The sequence below is a fragment of the Hemicordylus capensis genome, chromosome 14 (assembly GCF_027244095.1).
Source record: "Hemicordylus capensis ecotype Gifberg chromosome 14, rHemCap1.1.pri, whole genome shotgun sequence".
Lineage (NCBI taxonomy): Eukaryota > Metazoa > Chordata > Lepidosauria > Squamata > Cordylidae > Hemicordylus > Hemicordylus capensis.
This window is the reverse complement of record NC_069670.1, coordinates 6697297-6720842: the sequence shown is the minus strand read 5'-3', so window position 1 is coordinate 6720842 and position 23546 is coordinate 6697297. Positions and strand designations below refer to the sequence as shown.

Sequence of the window (23546 nt, the reverse complement as noted above, 5' to 3'; positions counted from 1 at the left end):
GTGTTCCTTTAATTTTAAAAAAACACACACATACACCCTGAAGTTTCCAGCACTGCTGCAATAGTAGACTCGAAAGTCCCTGGGTGATGTCTGGTGGCATTTCAGCAGCTGCACGCCAGTGTGACATGGCGTTTGGAGACCGTTGGACCCCATCCCAGGCGCCGGGGAGCCTTGGGGCCTAGAAATGGAACCATGACTCCTAAACTAGGCTATTCACAGGTAGAGTTATTTAATAAAACCTTTGTGTCCCAGGCAGCCCTGTTTCTGCTCTGCGTGGAACAGGAGAGCTGGTCTTGTGGTAGCAAGCATGACTTCTCCTCTCTGCTAAGCAGGGTCTGTCCTGGTTTGCATTTGAATGGGAGACTGTGAGCATTGTAAGAGATTCATTCCACTTAGGGGATGAGGCCGCTCTAGGAAGAGCACTTGCCTGCAGGAGGTTCCAAGTTCCCTCCCTGACGGCATCTTCAGACCGGGCTGAGTGAGACTGCTGCCCGCAACCTTGGAGAAGCCGCTGCCAGTCTGTGCAGACGATACTGAGCTCGAGGGACCAAGGGTCTGACTCGGCAGAAGGCAGCTTCCAATGTTCTCATCCTCCCCAGCCACAATGGCGGGAGGCCCTTGGGAGTTGTAGCCCACCAACATTGGAGGACCCGAGGTTGAGAACCCTGGCCTTAGAGTCTGGGTGGGATCCCAATACTTAAAAATAAAATAAAATAAATCCTAGTGAGTGGAGCCTTGCTATCCTGCAGTATTCCGGACCATAAATATGAATAAATGATGCCCGGAAGCAGATGTGTGCCAGCTTATATAAGTGATGTGGGTTGTATAATCCGGGGAGATGTGGCCAGTTTGCTCTCTCGGCAAGATCTCCTCTTCTGCTTCGGACTCGGGCAGAGCTCCAGCCGCCCGTCCGGTTTTGCTTTCGGCGTATTTCGAAGCACACTTGTGCGTTCTGTGTTTTTCAGCCGCTCTTTGGGCTGCCTGGAACATTCCCACGGGAGGGGTGGTGGTCACGCCCGGGATGGGACATTGGCAACCTGCGTTGACTTTTGCGTGACTGGCTGCCTCACTCTCCTGCTCCCAGTGCTGAAGTCCCAGCTCGGTGCAGTCCCGTGCTAGCTTGAAGGAGGAGGAGGCTTGAACCAACCCGACCCTGAAACTAGGACCGGGGAGACCCGAGTTCCAATCCCCATTCAGCCATGAGACTAGCTGGGTGACTTTGGGCCAGTCCCAAGCCTCTGACTCACGAGTAGACCCCTCAGGTTCTGGCCACACTCCAGCTGATGTGGGCCTGCAAACCCCTCGCCGCCGCGCAGTTTCTCTTTCAGCCGAGAGCGGGTGGCGACTGCTTTGTATTCTTCTTGGCTTCGGCAGCAGGGATTTCCCTTGGGGCTTGGCACCCGAAGCTGAAAGTCCAGTGTGTGTGTGTCTTTTACACACGTACACACCCTGCCACCAGGCAGCAGTACGAAGCAGTTCTGTGGCTGCCTCATTATCGCCACGCTCAAGCCACTGAGCTGTGGTCCCATCCTGGCCCCGCCCAGGGATGGGCAGAGGTCCGCGAGCAATCCAGCCGGCCAGCGGCCCATCTGGTGTCCACTGATCCTTGCAGAGAGTGCTGGGCTAGCAGGACTTGGGTCTGATCCTGCAAGGGGCTTAGGCTTTTTGGAAAGTTTTGAGCTCACCGAGTGCAGATGAGTCCTGCCTTGAGAGTTTCCCACAATTCCCCTTAGCTAAGCAGGGTCTGCCCTGGTTTACATTTGGATGGGAGGCTGCATGTGAGCACTGGGAGATATTCCCCTCAGGGGAGGGGGCTACTCTGGGAAGAGCACCTCCCTGGCAGCGTCTCCAGATAGGGCTGAGAGAGACTCCTGCCTGCAGCCCTTGGAGAAGCCGCTGCCAGTCTGGGTAGACAAAACTGAGCGAGATGGACCGGCTAGGTCTCTGCCCCCAGGCACGTGCAGTCCACTAGCACAGGTTACAGCTAAGGAGAGACTAAAGGTTCTGGTGACTTTGAATTATTGGTGTGGGTTACGAGAACACGTTGCTTTCACTTTCGTCCCAGGCGCGAGAAGCTAAAAATAGGTATTTCCTGAGAAGGGAAATTCCAGAGCAGGAGCAGCCCTGCGAGGCAGGCCGGTGATCCTGTGACGCCCAGAAGGCTGCCTGTTCTCGGGGTGTGGGTCTTTTACGGCAGACGCTTTAAGCAGTGCGGCGGCCATTGTAAGGTGCCTCCACACGCAAGGAGACGCCTTCCTGCTTCTCGCTGTTGAACCTTTCTAGGCAAAGTCATTGGCACAACTTCTCGATGGGGCCCATACGCCAACTTGGGGCCGCTTGAGAGTGTACAATCTCGGTTCCTGAGATCCCCCTTCAAAACTCCTAAGTGTGTTCCTAACTGAGGCTAGGAGTAGAGTAGAGACCAGCCTCTGGATTGCTGCGATCAGTTATTGGTACAGACTGGACAGCATTCCTATGGGGCTGGCCCCACTTATCCCGAGTGTTGATTTTCACTCTAGTTGGCGGAAATGTGTCGTCCACGAAATGCTTGCTTGTGGCCGATCTCTGGCCGCCTTGTAGTGTGTGCTAGATAGGGAGAAGGCCGGTGGATGAGTTGCACAACTCCCCTTAGATTTGGAGCTTCCGTTCAATTTGAGCCAGGTACCCACTTTTTGCAGGACCCCAGGTGAGACCGATGGGAGAGCCAGGGCAGTTTACCTTTTCACACTCACATATTCTAATTATCGTCAGGCTTTTATAAGATTTAATCCTCTCCCTTCAGCGCTCTTGGAGGGCAGATACCCGAAAATCCCCACTGAACACTGTTTGTTTCCTCGGGGTGTGGAAGAAATCGAATCAATAACGCATGTGCTTCTATACTGCAGATTTTATTCCGACATCCGATATAATCTCATTTCCCCTCTTTTATTGGAACTTCCAGGTCATCCTGATGACTTTTATGTATCTTTTCTCTTAGCAGGCCATAAGTTTCAGGTTACTTACAACGTTGCTAAGTTCTGTTTCTTAGCGTCTAAATTGCACTCTTCGATGGACAATGGTTCTATTTCAGTCTGAATTATTAGTTGCTATCCATTGTGTTAATTTTCGTTTCTGCTGGCCGTAATAAAGAAATCCGTTCATGCTTCTTCAGAGGTAACTATAAAAACAGTGTGTAAAATATTATAAATTTTATGCTAAAACTTTCAAAATACAAACACATCATTGTCCTGTGTGAATTAAAATATAACCAATCACAGCATAATATATTAGCTGTCCAAGTGTTAAATAATCAGTGCTGTATGATAGGCAGGCAAGGATATTTATATATTGTTTTTCAACAAAAGTTCCCAGAGCAGTTTGCATAGATTTATTTTATTTTAATTTAAATGGCTCCCTATCCCCAAAGGGGCACAATCTAAAAAGAAACATGAGATAGACTTCAGCAACAGCCACTGAAGGGATGCTGTGCTGGGGCTGGATAGGGCCAGTTGCTCTCCTCCTGCTAAACAGAGAGTCACCCCTTTGAAAAGGTGTTCTTTGCTCTATTAGCAGGGCTTTTCAGTGGGCATTCCCTGTCATTCATTTTAGTACATGCTTGAATACAGAGGGTCCCAAGTTCCCTCCCTGGCAGCATCTTCAAGATAGGGCTGGGAGAGACTTCTGCCTGCAACCTTGGAGAAGCTGCTGCCAGTCTGGGTAGACAGTACTGAGCTAGACGGGCCAAGGGTCTGACTCGGTATAAGGCAGCTTGCTATGTTCCATTCATAATGTTGCAGAGCCTTGTGTTGCTGTGTGCAAAGTTTACCAAGAGCTACCTGTGGATGGGAGGAGAGCTGGTCTTGTGGCAGCAAGCATAACTTGTCCCCCTAGCTAAGCAGGGTCCACCCTGGTTTGCATTTGAATGGGAGACTTGATGTGTGAGCATTACTGTAAGATCTTCCCCTCAGGGGATGGGCCCGCTCTGAGAAGAGCATCTGCAGTTCCAAGTTCCCTCCCTGGCAGCATCTCCAAGATAGGGCTGAGAGAGTCTCCTGCCTGCAACTTTGGAGAAGCTGCTGCCAGTCTGTGAAGACAATCCTGAACGAGATAGACCAAGGGTCTGACTCTGTATATGGCAGCTTGTCGCTTGTGAGCATGCGCTGTGGAGCATAGTATGTTGGTGTAACGATATGGGCCTCTGGCCGTAACAAAGGATTTATTTTGATTTGCGTAGTTGGGGCCTGCCCCCCAGTTGAGTTCCCCTTGAGAGCTGGCTGGCGGTAGAGCGCTTAGAGAATTGCACACCTTGCTGTGATGCTGCATTACCTGTCAGTGAGGCTGAGGTTGCCAGAGCCGTGTCCGGATGGGAGATCTTCCCAGTGAGTCACTCCTGGGTCATGCCGTTCCACCGTGTGCCAATGGAGTTGCCTTCAGCCTTGGGCACTTCCTGCTGCTTCAGCACCGCCCAACAGGGCGTCGGGCGGCTCCTTCCCTTGCCAGAAAACACTTGAACCCATTGCTGACGGGCGGTTGTGGCTGCTAGCTTTACTGGAGACGGGTCGCCAGGTATCCCCCCTTCCGAGCAAGCCGGGGAGCTGCCAGAGGCAGAGCCTTCTCAGCGTTGGCCCCTTGCCTGGGGAAATCATGCCTTCTTGGATGATGTCTTGGCACCAGGTAAAAAAACCCAAAACCCTCTTGGCCTTTGGCAGAGCTGGTTGAACTTGGCCGTTCTGGCCTGTTTCTCCACTCGTGTTTTGTTGGGTTCTTTGCTGTGATTCATCCTGTGTCACGATATTGTCTGGAATGTTGTAAGCGGCCTTAAGAACCAGGATAATAACGCCTTTCCTGACGGGGATTGTGCGGATATTCTCCGAACAACCCCATCTTTCTATATCATGCACCGAACAGCTAGGCCATGGGGAGTTTTGAGATTCGGCTTTTTAAGCAAACGAAATCCAGGGTCTTCAGAGTTCTGTAAGAAACAGCCGTGGCATTTTTTTTAAAAAAAAATTTGTCCTATAGGGCTGCTGTCCATTTCGCACACAGTGGCATTTTCTTAGGAGAGCGATTCTTGTTGGGTCCCCAGATGTGGTGGGCTTTTGAAAAATTGGACCGGGGTAACCCCAGGAGCTGATAGTATTAATAATATTTTCTGTTGAGACCGCAACAGAGAGACTTGTGGCATCTGGAAGACGAACACTTGTTTCGGCATACGCTTTTGTGTGCTTCATGCACCTGATGTAGCTGACAGGTAGATACTTCTTTTCACATTTATCCCACTCTTCCCCTAAGAAGCCCAGAGCGGTGTACGTGGTTATGTTGATCCCCACAACAACCCTGTGAGGTAGGCTAGGCAGAGAGAGAAGGGCTTGGCCCAGAGTCACCCAATGCGTTTCAGGGCAGAACGGGGATTTGCACTCGGGTCTTCCTGGTCCTAGTCCAGCACTCAACCTTTTGCACTCTGGAATACATTGTGGGAGTTCAAACGCTGGGATGCCAAACCTTGCCTACTCTGGGCTGCTCTCTTTGCTTCTAGACCTCCTACAGGTATGCATCCAGGCTTGAGATTCTGAATAATAATAATAATTATAATAATAATTATTATTATAATGATGATGTGGCAAGCACTTCAGGCTAGTGTTCCTATAGTGCAGGAGTATGCAACATATGGTACTCCAACTCCCATGATCCCCCGCCACAGTAAATAGTGGCAAGGGATAATGGGAGCTATAGTTCAACTACGGCTGGAGCGCCAAGGTTGCCTACCTTGGTCTGACTCGGTATAAGGCAGCTTCCGATGTTTGGGGCATGGGGGTCCCGACTCCGTCCCTGGCAGCCTCTCCAGGGTAAGTTTGGGAAAGCCTGTAATCTTAGAGAGCTGCTGCCAGTCCGTGCAGACAGTACTGAGCTGTCTGGACCAAGGGTCTGACTCCGTATGCAGCAGCTTCCTATATTCCTGTCTCGGAATCAAGGGGGCTCTAGAGCAGCGCCAGAGTCCGGAAGGGCCGCTGATTAGAAATCCAGCGTGTCTGCTTCCTTCATCCCTGAGCAATGGGACTTTTCAGCTTGATAGGAGCACCGGATGTCTTGCTTGCTTCTCCATGGATTGGCCCAGCAGGCGTGAGGTGCTGCAGGCAGCTAGTTTGGGGCAGAATCGGTGCAGTTCTCCAGATCCGGCAAGCATCACGCGCGTGCCGGGTTTCGTGAGACCATCTCCTGTAGCCATGGAAACCTTCTGGCCACCGCTGCGTACCTGTGAGCCTGTCACTTTGAATGATCTTCCCTGGCCTTAAACCCGGCTTTTCAGGAGCTTGTGGCAAGAACCCATTTTCTCCAACCGGTCAGAAAGGGAATCTATACAAAAATGGTGTCTGTCTTTCACCAGTAACAGGGGGACAATTCTAGGATAACCGTATCAGCCACACTACCACTTTTTCAGTGACTGTAGCCATAACTAAAATTCCAGGCTGATATGATATATACCCACTGGCAAGAACATCTATAAGGCCAAATTCTTGCAAAACCCTTAAATATTTTAGATTGTGTCTGGAGCGTGCAAAATAGATCGGCAGTGGAATCAGAATGTTTGGACATTGTTTCTGATTCCGTTATAGGCGTATTTTGCAAGCTTCAGACACTAATACTGAAGGGGTTTTGTAAGAATATGCCCTTATAGTGGAGGATGTTCTCTTGCCAGTTGATATGTATAATATCAGGCTGGAAATTTGCTTATAGCGGAAAAGTGGTAACCTGATTCCGTTTTGCCTGGGGGCGTGAATGTGGGCTAGTCAGATTTTGTGCCTCTCATGTGTAAGGTTGGTTTCAGACACTGGATGGTTCTCCTCCTAAGCAACGTTGCTCTGGTTCAAGAGGAGAGGAGAGGCGCCCTCTTCCACACGCCACTCTTGGCCTGTGTGTTGGTGCCGTGCGCCTGAAAAAGGGCTCCCCGCTTGTGGGATCCGAGCCAAAGCATCTTGCGCGGCAGGGGTGCGTGAGGAACCATATGCTCGCCTCCCGGAGCTGCTACTAGCAAATCTTGTCACGAGCCAATAATCTCCACATTTCTGATATTTTTAGAGGCGTGCTTTGGGGTGCAGCAGGGAGATGCTTGACTAACAGGCAGAAGGTTGCCGGTTTGAGTGCTCGCTGGTGCTATATCGGGCAGCAGCGATCTGGGAAGATGCTGAAAGGCATCATCTCATACTGTGCGGGAGGAGGCCATGGCCAACCCTTCCTCTCTTGTACCAAAGTCAACCACAGGGCTCGGTGCCTTTTGTTAAGGGGAGGCTCAGACTCACAGGATGTGGTATGAAAAGAGAGAAGCCACATCTAGCCTGGGTGTGGATGGGCCTAGAGATGCATTTCTGAGCTGGGTATAGTTCCTATTCGGGAAGTCTGGCAAGTATTTTTCCCATCATCTCCCAAGGCTTGGGGGCCCGGGAAAGTCGTTCAGGCTGAAACCTGAATCCCAGGCGCAACATTTCTAGCGCTCCTGGTCTGTGCAGGAGCAGTGCGGGGGTGCCCCGACATTCACCGGGCATTTCTTCCTGGTTTTGTACCCCTCCCGCCATCCCAGCCACTTTCAAAGGATTCTGGGAGACGTAGTTTGGAGTGGTGCTGCTGCGCATTCTCCGTTAGTGGTCCTTGGTGTCCCCCGCCTGCCCCCCCACGCCCTGCCCAAACTACATCTCCCAGGATGCCATGAGAAGAGGGCAGGAGTGTTCTGGACTGGGAAGGGGCCCTTCCAGCAGGCCTGCTCAACTTCGGGCCTTCTGCAGAAGTTGGCCTACAGCTCCCATCATCTCTGGCTATTATGGCCGGGGATTGTGGGAGTTGTAGTCCAAAAACACCAGGTGGTGGGTGGGTGAGTAAGTTGAGCATCCTGCCTTAGAGAGATGGTCCGGTGTGGTGGTGGTGGTGGTAGCGGCAAGGATTCTTAAACTTGGGTCCTCGGACTGCAGTGAGGATGGAAGCACCGTCACAAAATGGGTGGCTTCTCAACAAGAAAGGCTCCCCCCCCCCTTCACATGACCCTTTTCTTTCCATCGTCAGAGGCCCAGAGTATTTCAGAGGATGCCTTCTCCGTTCTGAGCCCCGCCACCTATTGAGATCGTCTGGGGAGGAATTGGAACTTAGGAAGTGGCTTTATACTGAGTCAGACCCTTGGTCCATCTAGCTCAGTATTGTCTTCACAGACTGGCAGCGGCTTCTCCCAGGTGGCAGGCAGGAGTCTCTCTCATCCCTCTCTTGGAGATGCTGCCAGGGAGGGAACTTGGGACCTTTATGCTCTTCCCAGAGCGGCTCCATCCCCTGAGAGGGAGATCTCACAATGCTCACACATCTAGCCTCCCATCCAAATGTGACCAGGGCAGGCCCTGCTTAGCAAAGGGGACAAGTCATGCTTGCTGCCAGAAGACCAGTTGCCACAAAGCTTGTCTGGTGGCCTTTCAGAGACAGGCCCCCTTTGCTGGTCGCCCCAGAGGCTTTGGGATGCCCTCCTGGCCGAGATAAGAGCCTCTCCTCCTCTGCTTTTGAAAGGGCTGTTAGAGACGCCTTTATTCATCCAGGCTTTTAGACTTCTAGAATTGGTGATGGTTTAAAACCGGTGTTAATTTTTTTGTTTTAATTGTTTATTGTACACTGCCCAGAGACGTGTATATAAGTATGCTAAATAAATAGATAACGGATAAACAGCTAACCGGGCCTCTTCTGTAGCTGCTCCTGGCCTCTGGAATGCACTCCCAGCAGATATCTGCAGTTTAGGCTCGCTGTCGGCCTTTAAGAGAGCCCTCGAAACGGACTTGTTTGGCCTGGCTTTCCGAGGTGTTTAAATGGCTTTTTTTTTAAGTATCTGGATTGGTTTTCAATGGTTTTGAATGGTCTTTAGCATTGTGTTTTCAATGGGGTGTGTTTTTGTGTCTCTTTAAACTTGTACACTGCCCTGAGCCTTCGGATGGGGCGGTTTATAAATGTGGTGAATAAATAATAAATCTGTGGGCGAGCTTTGGCAGCTTGTGGTCAGCACCTGACCCCCTTCTGGGAACCGGATCTGGTTCTCCCCGCTGTTCCCTCTAAGGTGTGCGCTCACAAGTTTTTGGATGTCCGCTCAGTTTGTTTTAGATCCCGCTCGGGTTGAATTGGGAAGGCCCCACTCTGAATGCACATGTGCACACACTGCCTTGATGCTGCCGCTCAGGACAAAACTCATTTTGCACAGAGATGAGAAAAATTAGAGGGACCACTGGATCTGCTGCCACCCTCACTGACCTCTGGAATGCTGGGTATATTGGCATGTGATGCTTTCCACCTGCAATTTTGCGCTCCCCCACCTTCTCCGCCTAAAATGTCCTCCTTTTCTCTCTGCAGGAGTACACGTGTCCCAGGTGCGAGTCTGGCTTTATTGAAGAAGTGACAGATGATTCCAGGTATCCATCCTCCTCCCAACTGCACCAGAAGTTGGTAGATCTTGTCTCCTTTATGGATATAGTGTCTTTTCTCCTTTATGGATCTCTCTGCCTTTTCTGGCACTGAGTAGGGTTCTGCATCCGTTTGTTTCCCATTTCATTTCACGTAAGGTAGGTTAGGCTGGGAGAGACGTGACTGGCCCAGAGACACCCAGTGAGATTCTGGGCCGAATGGAGATTTGAACTCGGACCTCCCCGGTCCTGGTCGAGCACTCGAACCGCTATGCCACACTGCCTCTCAGTTTTGCACAATACACCTGTTGCAAGTAGAGACCCCTGCAATTGCCCCATGCTGCTAGAATCTAGTAATTGTGTTGGGCCACGGGTGTGCCTCTTTGCAATTTAGGGCAGGCACAGATCTGGCCAAGTGGGAGTGAGCAGCTGGGGTGCAGAAGGGGAGAACTCTCCCCACAAAGACACAAAACAGGAAGAAATGCCACCTCTTCCCCATGTACCTCTGCCTCCCTTTCCTTTGGTATCTCGCTGTGTTGAATTGTAAATGCCTTGGGGCAGGGACCTGACCTCACAAAAGTAACTTAGAAAGCAAAATGCACATGGATGGTGCTGCATTGATGATTATGCTGCTCTCATGGGATAGGGGAGTGGGGTCGGGTCTATTTTGCCCCTGTCCCGTCCTTGGTACATGTAGAAGAAGCTTTGAGGTGCCTAATTTGAGGGAGCAGTGGAATGTCCCTTGCAGTTAGGGCTACATAACCTAACCAGACCAGAAATTAACTGGAGCTGGTCCTGAGGTAGCGAGCAGGAATTGTCCCCTTTCCTAAGCAGGGTCTGCCCTGGTTTGCATTTGGATGGGAGACTACATTGAGAGGGTTGTGGCCTCCCAGCTCCAGGCAGACTTGGCGGAAACGGATTGTTCAGACCCATTTCAAACTGGCTTTCGAGTGGGCTATGGGGTGGAGACTGCCTTGGTTGGCCTGATGGATGATCTCCGATGGGGAACTGACAGAGGGAGTGTGCCTGGAGGCGGTGATGGGTTGGATGAAGGATAACAAACGGAGACTGAATCCCGATAAGACAGAGGTACTTATTGTGCAGGGTTGGAATTAGGGAGAGGATTTTGATCTGCCAGTTCTGGATGGGGTCACACTCTCCCAGAAAGAACAGGTGCACAGTCTGGGGGGTACTTCTGGATCCAAACCTCTCCCTGGTGTATAGATGTTTTTATAGTAGGATTTAAAACTCGGATGCCTTCCTATTACTGTATTTACCTGAATCGCAGATTAGGTTTCTCCCCAAGTTCTGTGATGTTAGAAACCAGAGGGCCATCTCAAATTCAGAGTTCTCTTCCTTTTGGATAAATAAGGGCATAGCCTGTATTTAACCCAGAGGTGGGCAAACATAGCTGTTGTTGAACTACAATTCCCATGATCCCCAGCCACAATGTGGCTGGGGCCAAGATTGTCCACCCCTGAGTAAATGTCTTTTTCTTAAGGGGCTCGTTGTAAATTCAGAGTCATGTTGGGGTAAATTTCATTCATAGGCATCCTAGACCTATGAATTTTGTGGGGCTACAACTCAGAGGCCCTTGGGAGTTGCAGTCCAACAGCATCTGAGGACCCAAAGTTGGAGGGGGACACACACCCCAATTTAGGGGTCTCCTTCCCCTCCCCAAAGCCTGATCCCCCACCCATGTCCTTTGACTGCTCCCCAGGGAAATCAGGGCTGGGCTAGGGATCAGAAATGGGAAATGATGATGTCAGGCAAGGACCTGTCTGTGCTCCATCCTGAGGACTTGGTGACACACATGCCAATTAAAAAAACCCCACTAAAACGCGCCTGGCAGCGCTTTGGCTGCCAAATTTGGAAGCGGTCCTAAAGAAAGCATGACTCAGTGTCTTCTGAGCTGGCGGGGGGGAAACGCACAGCTCCTCTCTCTCTTCCTTCATACACACACCATCCCAGTCACCGGGGGACGGTTTTGAAACACTTACTCAGCTCTATGGCACCTTCATGCTTTGCGTGGGAATTCATTGGATCTTTGGGGGTTTAACCCCCAATCCTTGTCATAAGGGGGGAAGCCCTCTCTCCTGCTGCTGCTCCCCTGCAGCTGGTTTTAGAGCCACCTTGCCTCAAAGATTGGTGGTGGCCTGTAGCCATCAGGACTCGTAGCCCCTGCTGGACCCATCCTCCATGAATTTGTCTCTTAAGCCTTCCAAGCTGATGGAAGCATCTTGCCTCTGAGGCTGGAGGTGGCCCGTAGCCCCCAGACCAGTAGCCATGGATAGCTCTGCCTCCGTGAATTTATCGAAGTCCCTCTTAAAGCCACCCGGGCTGTTGGCTGTCACCGCATCTTGTGGCAGAGAGTTCCACCAGTTGAAAGTGGCTGGGGGGTGATGGGAGTTATTTATTTTGTTTAGTACACTTATTTAAGTTTTATAAATAAAATCTGCCGCTGCTGGAGGGCTCAGTTTGCCCTCCCCTGCTCTGATTCCCAGATGACCTTGATTAGAACTCGCATCCCCCCCAGCCACAGGCCACGGCAGCAGGGGGTTCTGGGAGCTCTAGTCGGTGCCATCCGGGAGGCCCTGTCACGGCAAACACCGCTGGAGACCCAGCTTGAGAACTCTGCATATCCTGGCCGCTGGCTGCGTTGGCCGGAAATACTTTCGGAGCCGGGTCCTCAGTCATTTCGGAGTCTGGATCCGGGAGGGCCAAGTTCAGGTTCGGGTTATAGGCGGCTGCCAAAGACCGAGCCAGACTCTTGGTCTATCTAGCTCAGGATTGTCTACCCGGACAGGCAGCGGCTTCTCCAAGGTTGCAGGCAGGAGTCTCTCTCAGCCCGATCTTGGAGATGTGGCCAGGGAGGGAACTTGGGACCTTCTGCGGGCAAGCAGGCAGGGGCTCTTCCCGGAGTGGCCCCATCCCCTCAGGGGAGGATCTCACTTGGAGCCTCCCATTCAAATGCAAACCAGGGTGGACCCTGCTTAGCAAGGGGGCAACCCCTCTCCTGCTGAGCAGCCCTGGGCGATCCTGGCTTTGCATGAGGCTTGGCGGGAGAGCTGGTCCCAAGCAAGGAGAGCCCCTCTCCTTTTGGGTGCCCTTCCTCCCCCTCCTCCTCCTCCTTGGCTCAGGTTTCGCCCAGCCCGCGTTCTGCTGCTGACGTGGCCCCTGGCCTATCTTTAGCCCCCGCCCCGGGGAGGTGGGCTCTGGGTGTGATATTTCTGGACCTCACCCGATGTTTCTCTTCAGTTTTCTAGAAGGCGGCGGTGGGACCGACGACAGCCCGTCCACCCAGTTTGCCGAGGTAAGGCACCTTCTTCTTCTTGACCCTTTGACATGCCCTTTCCCAAACAGGCAGGTAAAGGAGCGTCTGCATGTCCTGGGTTCGTAACCCTTGCCCTTTCTCTAGGGGGTTGAGTGGGGTGGGGGTTGAAGAGGGGGGGGGCAAGCTGGGAGATCAAATGTTCAGGTGAGTCCAGGTCCGGGTTTCCCAACCTGCAGCTCTCTGGATGTTGCTGAACTCCAACTCCCATCATCCCCCGCCATGGCACATTTGTAGCTGAGCATGATGGGAATTGGAGTCGGGCAACATCAGGAGGACCACAGGTTGGGAAATCCTATTCCAGGTGAATGGATGTCTGGTCTGTGGCACTGATGTCCTTGGGGGACTGGAGACCAAATCGCGAGGAGTGGTGGGGGGGGAACCTCCTGGAAGTGACTGTGCTGCTTTGTGTCCAGAGGGTCCCAAGTCCACCCCCTGGCGGCATCTCCAGGTACACCTGGGAGAGACACCTGCCTGGATCCTTAGACCAGTGGCCCATTCAGTATTGTCAACCCTGACTGGCAGCGTTTCTCTGACTCAGTAGGCAGCCTCCTCGGTTCCTACGACCCTTCTGTGGAGGGGTGGGGTGGTTCCTCCTGGAAACGACTGTGCTCTGGCCCTATGGCAGAGCGTCTGTTTTGCGTCCCAAAGGTCCCAGGTTCAATCCTGGCGGCATCTCCAGGTAGGGCTGGGTGGGACTCCCGCCGGGAACCTTGGAGAAGCCGCTGCCAGTCAGTGTCGATGCGACTGAGCCAGAGGGGCCAGTGGTCTAACTCAGTAGGCAGCGTCCTCGGTTCCTAGGTCACACGAAGAAACGGGGCATTCTTGGGGGGCAGTTAGGGTGTGCTATAAAAAAGGGGTGAGTAACCAGTGTGGCCAGGTGGGGGTAGCGGCCCGAGCAGAAAACCCAGAACCTGCCTCTGGACTAGTTGTGACTCTGGGTCGAAGGGAGTGAGTGTCCGCCGAGAGACGGACCTCCTTGGGTTCTCCAAGTGCCTCGCAAGGGAAGTTAATTATAGCCCGGGGCCCGACGTACTTGTCTATTTAGGCGGATGACTGCTAAGATTTCCGAGCGGTGAACCTCGGAGCATGACGCGTCCTCGGAGGAGTGGGCAGGTGCAGGGAGGAGGGCGGGGGGGGCATTTTTATTTAGCCCTCCTCCCAGCCCAGGGGGGGGGCCGTCCCCAACTCTCTCTGCCATTGGAAATGTTGTAGGGAGATTGCTCTGGGGGGCGCGCCTGCCGACCTGCGCGCAGGCAGAAGGTTCCCAGTTCCCTCCCTGGCAGCATCTCCAGATCGGACGGGGAGAGACTCCTGCCCACCACGCTGGCCTACGGCCACAACGTCCGGATTTGGCATGGCGATGCACCTTTGGAGCACGAGGTTTAGACTGGCTGCCTGCCTGTGGCTTCCGGGGTTGTCAGACCGGACGAACTTCCTTTTGGAGGGCGAGGCGCCCAAGCCAAGACCAGCCCCGTCGGAGCCCATATGCCACCCCGCCCCACTAGGCCACTCTTCCACATTTTGCCACCGTTGGCTTCGCAGGGCGCCATAAGGCCTGGAGCAACGCCCCCTTCCGGGCCACCCGTCACAAAGTCTTGCCCGCAGGACTCCCTGCTCCAAATGCCTCGGCTCAGGCATCCTAGATTGCTGTCACAGTAGCTGGTTCACCCTGCCCCGGAGTCGGAAGGGGAGCGTTTTGTTCCACAACAGCTGGAGAGCGGAAGGGGCCAACCCCTGTCCAGTGTCCTCTCTCATCTTTTTTTCCCCTCATCTGTGCACAGAATGAGTTTTGTTTTCTGGGCAGCAGGGCCAAGGGAGTGTGCACACACATGTGTTCAGAGTGGGACCTTCCAGACCCAATCGGAGCGGGATCTAAAATTAACTGAGCAGACATTAAAAAAAAATAAAAATAAAGTCTGAGTGCATGCACACGTGCACGCCTTACAGGGAGCACTGTCCCTGTCCTAGAATACTTGAATCGCTTCAAACCGCTTTCTCTGCCTCACTGAGGACTAGAACCTTGCTGCTTAAGTTTGGGTCTTCTAAAGGCTGCTAACTAAAGAGTGCCCTCCCCCCAAGTAACCGAGTACATCAGGAAGGAGGTACCTGACCAGTGCCCTGGGCTCAATCTTGGCCCATCTTGCTCTGCCATTGTGGCTGGGGATGATGGGAGTTGTAGTCCCCTCTTTGAGAACCCCAGCATGGTAACCTTTGCTGTCCCACGCAGGCGCCTCGTCCTCGTGGAAGTGGCCAGCTCTGGGCTGTCCCGTCCCACTTTCAGCTCCTGGCACAGCGCCCCGCCGCTTGGCTTGAATTTCCTCTGGCTGCCGGGAGTGTCTCTGGGACGGCGGCGTCTCCCCCGGTCACCTGAGCCAGGGAGGCTCCGCTTACCCGAGGAAGCTCATCGTCTAGGTCTGGACGGCAGCTGGGCTTCGGGCTGCAGCTGGCCGGTGCAATCTCCCAGGGCCTCACCCCCCCACCCCCACCCCCCGTTTCACCTCAGCAGCCGTGTGTGTGGCGGGCCAGGCAGAGGGCGGTTAGGAACCTGGGGAGCTGCTGCCTGCTGAGTCAGATGCTTGGTCCAGCTAGCTCGGTGTTGCCTACACTGGCTGGTAGCGGCATCCCCCAGAAAAGATGCCCAGGGTCATTGGCCAGAGGGTACCCTTATGGGTTGTCATGTTCCGCTGATAGGCATGTCGGAAGCTGCTGCTGCTGCTGCTGCCTGTGGTGTCAGACACTTGGTCCTTCTAGCTCAGTGTCGTCTACCCAGACTGGCAGCGGCTTCTCCCAGGTTGCAGGCAGGAGTCTCTCTCTCAGCCCTGTGTTAGAGATGCTGCCGAGGGTTGAACCGGGGACCTCCTGTGTCATGCAAAGCAGGGGTGGCACCACTGAGTTATTGAAACCCACCCCACCCCCAAGATGCACATGGTCATTAAGTTGAAGGAGCCCTCGTGGACCATCTTGTTCAGCTCCTAGGAACACGGGAAGCTGCCTCCTCCCAAGTCAGGCGTTGGGTTCCTCCTCACTCGGCAACTTCTACACTGACTAGCAGCAGCTCTCCGGACTGGGAGCTCTCTCAGCCCCATCTGCAGACAGCAGGAATTGAACCTGGGACCCAGATGCTCTTCCACTGGGCTACAGCATCATCATCAACATCTTTCTCCATTCATTCATTCATTCATTCATTCAATTTCTATACCGCCCTTCCAAAGTTGGTTCAGGATGGTTTACACAGAGAAATAGCAACAACAACACAATATTTATATACCGTTTTGCAACAAAAGTTTCCAAAGTGGCTTCACAGAGAGACATAATCAATAAACAAATAAGATGGCAGCTGTGAAAAAAGTGAATCCCATGCGAGGGATCATTGGGAAGGCGGTTGGAAACAAAAAAATGCTGATATCATAATGGCCTTATACAAATCTGTGGTGTGGGAGTACGGTGTGCAGTTCTGGTCACCGTATCTGAAGGAGGACGTTGTAGAACCTGAAAAGGGTGCAGAGGAGGGCAGCCCAGTTGATCGGGGCCTGGAGCGCCTTCCTTGTAAGACAAGGCTACAGCCTCTGGGGCTTATTTTTGGCTTGGGAAAGAGGCAACTAAGGGGAGACATGATTGAGGTGTATAAACCTATGCATGGAGTGGAGAGGGGGGACAGAGAGACATTGTTCTCCCTGCCGCACAACACTAGAACCAGCCGTCATCCCATGAGACTGAAGGTTGAGACATTTAGGACCAACAAGCGGAAGGACTGCTTCAGACAGCACATAATTAATCAATGGAATTCCTTGCCATGGGATGTGGTGACGGCCACCAGCATGGATGACTTCAAAAGGGCTTAGACAGATTCATGGAGGAGAGGTCTATCAAGGGCTACTAGTCTGAGGGCTATGGGCCACCTCCAGCCTCAGAGGCAGGATGCCTCTGAATCCCAGTTGCAGAGGGAGCAACAGCAGGAGAAAGGGCCTGCCCTCACCTCTTGCCTATGGGCTTCTCAGGGGCATCTATAGTGGGCCACTGTGGGCTACAGGATGCTGGACGGGATGGGCCTCCTTGGGCCTGATCTTATGCTGGTCTCGTACACTGCTTTGGGCTCTTTGGAGGCAGAGCTGGCTATGGATGTAAAAAATAAAATGATCCTTATGGTTATGAATTTTTTTTGCTGCTGCCCTTTCTCGATGACTCAGGCATACACATCTTTCCCCCATTTTTATTCACAACAGCCCTGTAAGGTAGGCCAGGCTCTGTGTGTGTGTGTGTGTGTGTGTGAGAGAGAGAGAGAGAGAGAGAGAGAGAGAGACTGACTAACTAACTAACTAACTAACTAACTAACTAATCTGCTGGGACTAGAACTCAAGGCTCCCTGATCAGAGACTGACACTCTAACCACTCTACTTCACAGTCCCACCTCAGGCATTTGCGAAAGCAGTAGGCGTGTATGTGAAAGAGAGGGCGAGGCCGAGCCTTCTCCCCCCCAGTCCTTGCCCCCACCCCGGTCCTGCAGCTGATCCGGCTGGTGCAGTTTTTCTTGTTCTGTGGGGCCCGTGGCAGGACTGGAGGGGAAAGGCTCCTCCCTGAATGGGCTGCTGAGAGAGGCTTGCATGGAACACCCCATAGTGATCTTCCCATGGGGCGGGTGGGGATTCTCCACTTGCATGGAACCTTGGAAACAAGAACGTAAGGACAGCCCTGCTGCAGGATCAGGCCTCTTGTGGCCCACCAGATGCCTCTGGGGAGCCCACAACCAGGAGAGAATGGCACACTCCCCCTCCTTTGAGCCATCAGGACTAGTAGCCACTGATAAATTCATGGAGGACAGGGCTAAGCTCTGCTTAAAGCCATCCAAGCTGGTGGCCATCACCACATCCCGTGGCAGAGAGTTCCACAGATTATGTGCTGTGTGGGGAAAAGTACTTCCTTTTGTGGGTCCTAAGTTGCCTGGCAATCACTGACTGGCAGCAGCTCTCCAGAGTCTCAGACCTGCAACTGCCACAGCCGTACCTGGCGATGCTGCCAGGCGTTGAACCCGAGACTGTCTCTGTGGCAAGCAGGGGCTCTACCTCTGAGCTACAGCCCCAGAAGCCCAAGAGGGAAGGGCTGAGTGTTTTCATTGGTCAGCCAGGTGGGGTTCCAGAGCCTTGCCCAATCCTCCTCCACGCCCCATGAGGAAGAATTAATTATGTGTCTTTCTTCATTTGCATTAAGAATATATACAAAAAATGCAGCTTCTCCAGTCATCGGCGTCTTGGCTGAGTGTTCCAAGATTTGGTGCAGGGTGTTAGCAGTATGCTGATGACACCCAAATTTATTTTTCCACGCCAACATCATTAGGAGAAGGCATAGCCTCCCTAAATGCCTGCCTGGAGGCGGTGATGGGGTGGATGAGGGATAATAAATGGAGACTGGATCCCGATAAGATGGAGGTCCTGATTGTGCGGGGATGGAACTCAGGAGATGAGTTTGATCTGCTGGTTCTGGATGGGAGTCACACTTCCCCAGAAGGACCAGGTGCACAGTGTAGGGGTGCTTCTGGATCCAAACCTTGCCCTGGTGTCCCAGATTGAGGCAGTGGCCAGAGGTGCTTTCAGTTGGCTTCGGCTGATACGGAATGACCTCAGAACAGAAGCACATCCTCCGGTAACTTCCAGGCTTGACTACTGCAGTGCAGTCTACATGGAGCTGCCCTCGTATGTAGTCCAGGAACTGCACTTGGTCCAGAAGGCGGCCGCCAGGTTGGTCTCTCGGTCATCTTGGCAAGACCCTATTACTCCTGCATTAAAAGAACGACACTGGCTACGGATACGTTTCCGGGCAAAATACAAGGTGCTGGTTAGAACCGAGAAAGCCCTCACCAGCTTAAGCCCTGGGTAGTTAAGAGAACGTCGTCTTCTCTGCGTCGCCCTTTGAGATCATCCAGGGAGGCTCGTCCGCAGTTGCCACCGGCTCATCTGGTGGCTACTGCGGGACGGGTGCTTTCTGTTGCTGCCGCGAGGCTTTGGGACGCGCTCCCAGCTGAAACAATGAATTAATTAATTAAGAGCCTCCCCATCTCGGACCACTTTTAAGAAGGCAGTCAAGACACATTGGTCCGCCCAAGTTCTTTAACTGGACTGTCGTTTTAATTTGTTTTAAGGATTTTATTTCAGTCGGTTTTATGTTGTTGTTGTTAACCACCCAGGGAGGGAAGTCCGGGGTGGTCTAACACATCTGAAGAACCAAACAAATAAATAAAAACCAGCTTCCGTCCTTTTAGAAACTGGATTGTCACCATTCTCCCCCCTTCCTCCAGTTCTGGGACCAGTTGGATCGCTCGATGGTCTTCCCGTTCCTGAGCAGCTCGCTGGACCACGACGGCCGCGACAACGAAAGGGGCCACCAGGCCCACGCAGACCTGTGGGGACCAAGCCGACCCCCGCGGTTGCCCATGACCCGGAGGTACCGCTCGCGGGTTAGCGCCCGGCCCGACAGATCGCCTGCCATCGAAGGGTAAGACCGTGCCCGGGGGGGTGTGGGTCTGGGTGTGTGTGTCCGAGACCTCCGCTTCGGGCTGAGCGGGACGATACGGGTGGTACGCTGCGGAAAGCGGCCGTCTTGTTCTGGCCCCCTGGGGGTGAGCGCGCCGGGACGGTGATGTAGGAGTGAGTCCCCGCAAGGAGGTCGAAAGTGGGAACACTTGTGCAGCTGGTGGCCCATGTCATATGCAGGCATCCTCAAGCTTGGGTCCCCAGAAGGACCGCTGTGGTGGGGGATGATGGGAGTTGTAGTCCAGCCACAGCTGGGGACCCAGGTTTGAGAGCCCTGGCTTCAGCCCACGTCCACGGGGATGCCTGCCGCGGCCCTTGCCGGCTGCTGAGAGGCTGTTGCCCACGTCCGCTGCCTGCAGAGCACAGCCGAGAGCAAGAGGCTAAACGCCGGACTCCGCTGGCAGCATTCCGAAGCTAGCGGGAGAACCTCTCCATCTCCCGGTGCTCTCTGCTGCTGACCTCATCAGAGAGGCTTGCAAGGGAGACTCCAGTGGGCATCTAGACCTCATCTGCAACAGAGTCTGTTCATTTAGGGTTAGGCTCCTCGAACTTTAGAGTTGGAAGGGACCCCCTTGAGGTCTTCTAGGCCACCCCCCTCTTCAGTGTAGGAAACGACTACCACTGGGACCCTTCTGCAGGCAAGCCGGCAGCTGCTCTTCCCAGAGCGGCCCCCTCCCCTCAAGGGAAGGTCTCACTCTGCTGACACATCCAGGCTCCCATCCCAGCAGGAACCTTTCCCAGCGCCTGCTGGAGCTGCTGCCAGGGACGAAACTGGGGTCCTTCCGCCTGCCAAGTGGCTTGCTCGGTCCCTGAGCTGCGGATGCTCCGGATGAACATGGGATGCTGCCTCCCTACTGAGTCAGACCCTTGGCCCGTCTAGCTCAGTAAAGCCAACACTGACCGGCAGCGGCTCCCCTCCAAGGATCCAGGCAGGAGCTTTCCCCAGCCCCAGCTAGTGTTCCTTCTAACCGGGATTCCCAGATGAGGGTGACCACAACTCCCAGACTCCCCAAGCAAAAGCCATCGTAGCTGGGGATGCTGGGAGTTGTAGTCCACAACATCTGCGCATCCTGGCGAGAGGGAACATGGGAGCCCCGGCTGAGTCTGCTCTCAGCGATGGGACTCAGGACCAATCCGGGCCTGTGCAAGGCAGATGTTCTGCCACTGCATGAAGCCCCATCCATGTGATTGCTGTGTTGGTTCTTAAGGTGCTTCGAGGTTTCTGGCTGGGTTAGCAGACTCACTGGGCTCCCGTGCTGGGCACGGCCTGGGCGGTTTTTTCCCCGTTCTTTCTATGTCCGTGTGTGTAATTCTCTCCTTTTCCACCTGTTTCTCTCCCGGACAGAATAATACAACAGATCTTTGCGGGTTTCTTTGCAAATTCAGCAATTCCTGGCTCGCCTCACCCTTTCTCCTGGTGAGTAATGTGTGCACTTAGTCAAAGTATTTCCCCCCACCCCCCATAGGCTCCTCGAACTTCTTTACTGTGACACCAGGAAAGGACTTCTGTCCCCTTTGCTAGAGCAATTCCCAGGCAGAGCCAACCCCTTTTTTTGGAACTTCTGCCTTGAGGTCCAAAATAATGAGGTCACTAAAGTGGGGGCGAAATTCATCCATGTTGCTATTAGATGAAGAGCTTGTTGAAGGTCAAGTTTATAGGCGCCTCCTGTTTTATTCTGTTGACTACGTACAATGTTTTGTTTTAATGCTTTTTAATGTCTTTTGGATGGCCTATGGCTGTAATAAAATGGATTGATTGATAGTCTCTCCCCCCCCCCCTTTCCCGGCCACATTTTCCTTCCAGGGGTGGCATGTTGCACTCGAATCCCGGGGACTACGCCTGGGGACAGAGCGGCCTCGACACCATCGTAACGCAGGTGAGCGTGCTGGTGGGGTCCAGGATCCGCCCCCGCATGGCAGTAGCCCAACCGGCTCCCCCTCCTTCCGCCAGAGGCCCTTTTGCTGCCGCGCGGCTGTCATCCTTTGAGGCTGGAGGAGGTGGCCTCTAGCCCTCTGACTAGTAGCTGTTGATATACCTCTCCTCCATGAAGTTATCCAAACCCTTCTTAAAGCCATCCAGGTTGTTGGCTGTCACCACATCTTGTGGCAGAGAATTCCACAAGTTGATTGTGCATTGTGTGAAAAAGTACTTCCGTTCATTGGTCCTAGATTTCCTGGCCCTCAATTTCATGGGATGACCCCTGGTTCTAGTGTGATGAGAGAGGGAGAAGAATTCCTCTCTGTCCACCCTCTCCACTCCATGCATGATTTTATAGACCTCTATCCTGTCTCCCCGCAGTTGTCTTTTTCCTAAACTAAAGAGCCCCAGCTGTTGTAGCCTTGCTTCAGAAGGAAGGTGCTCCAGGCAACCCTGATCCTCTTGCCTCTTCTGCACCTTCTGCAGGTCTGAAATGTTCCCTTAGCTCATATTGTTCATATTAAATCCACATTAGTTTCTGTGGTTCTCTTAGCTCAAATTGTTCATATTGGGCTGATGCTGAGACCCAGCCGGCCTGGCGATCGGCCCAAGTGGGCCTCCAACACGCCCCAGAGTCAGCCGCAACACGCTGGGATTCTGTGGCCAGTTTTTGGAAGACTTCTCCTCTGTTGCTGGCTGAGTGTCGGGCTCTGAATCTGCTCCGTGATCGGACTCCGGTGTGCTTTCGGGTCGCCTCCCTTCTCATGGCGGAGGCGGTCTGTGTGTGTCCCGCCCCCCCCCCCCACTTATGACGTCAGAGGTGTCCGCAGCGACACCTGCTTCTCTCGCACCACTCCCTCCCTCTTCCCCATCTCCTCTCGCAGCTTCTAGGACAGCTGGAAAACACGGGACCTCCCCCGGCAGACAAAGAGAAGATCTCCTCCCTACCGACAGTAACCGTCACTCAGGACCAAGTTGGTAAGATCCTGCCTGGGGCTGGTTTGCAGAGCCCCCTGCCGTCGGCTCGGTTTGCGGGCCAGGGCTGGGGTGCTTCCTTCTGTCTGTCACACCGAGGGGGGCACAGGGGCCACAATCCGTGGGGCCTCTCGTTCTCTTGCATCGGTGCGCAGAATGCGTTTTGTCCTGGGCAGCGTGCGCGCATGTGCGTTCAGAGTGGGGCCTCCCGGGTTCGATCTGAGCGGGATCGAAAATGAGCTGAGTGGACATCCAGAAGCTTGTGCGCATGTGCACGCTAGAGAGGGAGCACTGGTCCCAGTCCGGAAAACTGCGCGGGCAATTCTGCCCTCCCGGAGGACATCGAAGCATCTTTGAGACAGTTGCTCCTTGCCCTGCATGGTGGCTGTTACCGCCACGGATTTCCAGCTATTTACCCCAATCCCAAACGAGGGTCTCTGCTGTGAGAAATTCGGGGGTCATCTTCAATTCAGAGTCCCCTTCCTTTTGGGGCAGCACAGAGCTAGCCTGCGTTTAACCTCTCTTTTTAAAGGGGGGGGGGTCGTCTTCAATTCAGAGGAGTCTTCTGTTCCGGGAAATGTGGCGGGATGATCGGCTCTTGCTCTTCAGAGCTGGGTCCCCGGAAATGGCCATTCTGCTCAGGCACGGTGCCAAGCCACGGTTTGAACTGAGCGGCCGGGCTTTGCACGCTCAACGGGCCATTCTCTCGGCACTCCGTCTCTTCTGGTCCGTCTGGCTCAGGGTCGTCTACCCGGACTGGCAGCGGCTTCTCCAGGGCTGCAGGCCGGAGTCTCTCTCTGCCCTCTCTTGGAGATGCTGCCAGGGAGGGAACCGGGAACCTTCCGCATGCAAAGCAGATGCTCTGGCGAATGGACTGAAATGACTGTCTGGGAAGGCCTGCTGAACACCCCTGGCTCCTTCCAAAGGGCCCTGGAGATGTCTTGAATGCCAGACTTCCCGTGCATTCCTATGGCCCTTTGGAAGGAGGAACACGGGAAGCTGCTCCATGCAGAGTCAGACCCTCGGTCCGTCCCGCTCAGTCTCGTCTGCACGGACTGGCAGCAGCTTCTCCAAGGTTTCAGGCAGGAGTCTTTCCCGGCCCTACCTGGAGATGCCGCCCAGGACCTTCGGCGTGCCGGCAGATGTTCTGCCACAGAGTTCCGCCCCTCTCTGCTGACCTCTCCCTCGCCCCACAGATACGGGTTTGGAGTGCCCTGTGTGCAAAGAAGACTACACCGTAGCAGAGCAGGTCCGGCAGCTCCCGTGCAACCACTACTTCCACAGCAGCTGCATCGTCCCCTGGTTAGAGCTGGTGAGTGTGCGTCTCAGTCGGCGGGGGGAGTGGGCACCCAGCGGGACCACCATCCGCCCTTCCTGACTTTGGGGGCATAGGGGGAGGG

General features: G+C 53.8%; 1 protein-coding gene across 1 annotated transcript in view; it reads left to right on the top strand.

Annotated features, from left to right (window-relative positions):
* RNF115 (ring finger protein 115) overlaps nucleotides 1–23546 on the top strand; it is a 30884-nt gene that overhangs the window by 5511 nt on the left and 1827 nt on the right. Inside the window, exons 2-8 of the mRNA XM_053278838.1 lie at nucleotides 9346–9404; nucleotides 12654–12708; nucleotides 19019–19215; nucleotides 20599–20670; nucleotides 21058–21130; nucleotides 22056–22149; nucleotides 23343–23458. Of these exons, the coding sequence (XP_053134813.1) occupies nucleotides 9346–9404; nucleotides 12654–12708; nucleotides 19019–19215; nucleotides 20599–20670; nucleotides 21058–21130; nucleotides 22056–22149; nucleotides 23343–23458 (666 nt within the window). The remainder of the gene's footprint in view (nucleotides 1–9345; nucleotides 9405–12653; nucleotides 12709–19018; nucleotides 19216–20598; nucleotides 20671–21057; nucleotides 21131–22055; nucleotides 22150–23342; nucleotides 23459–23546) is intronic.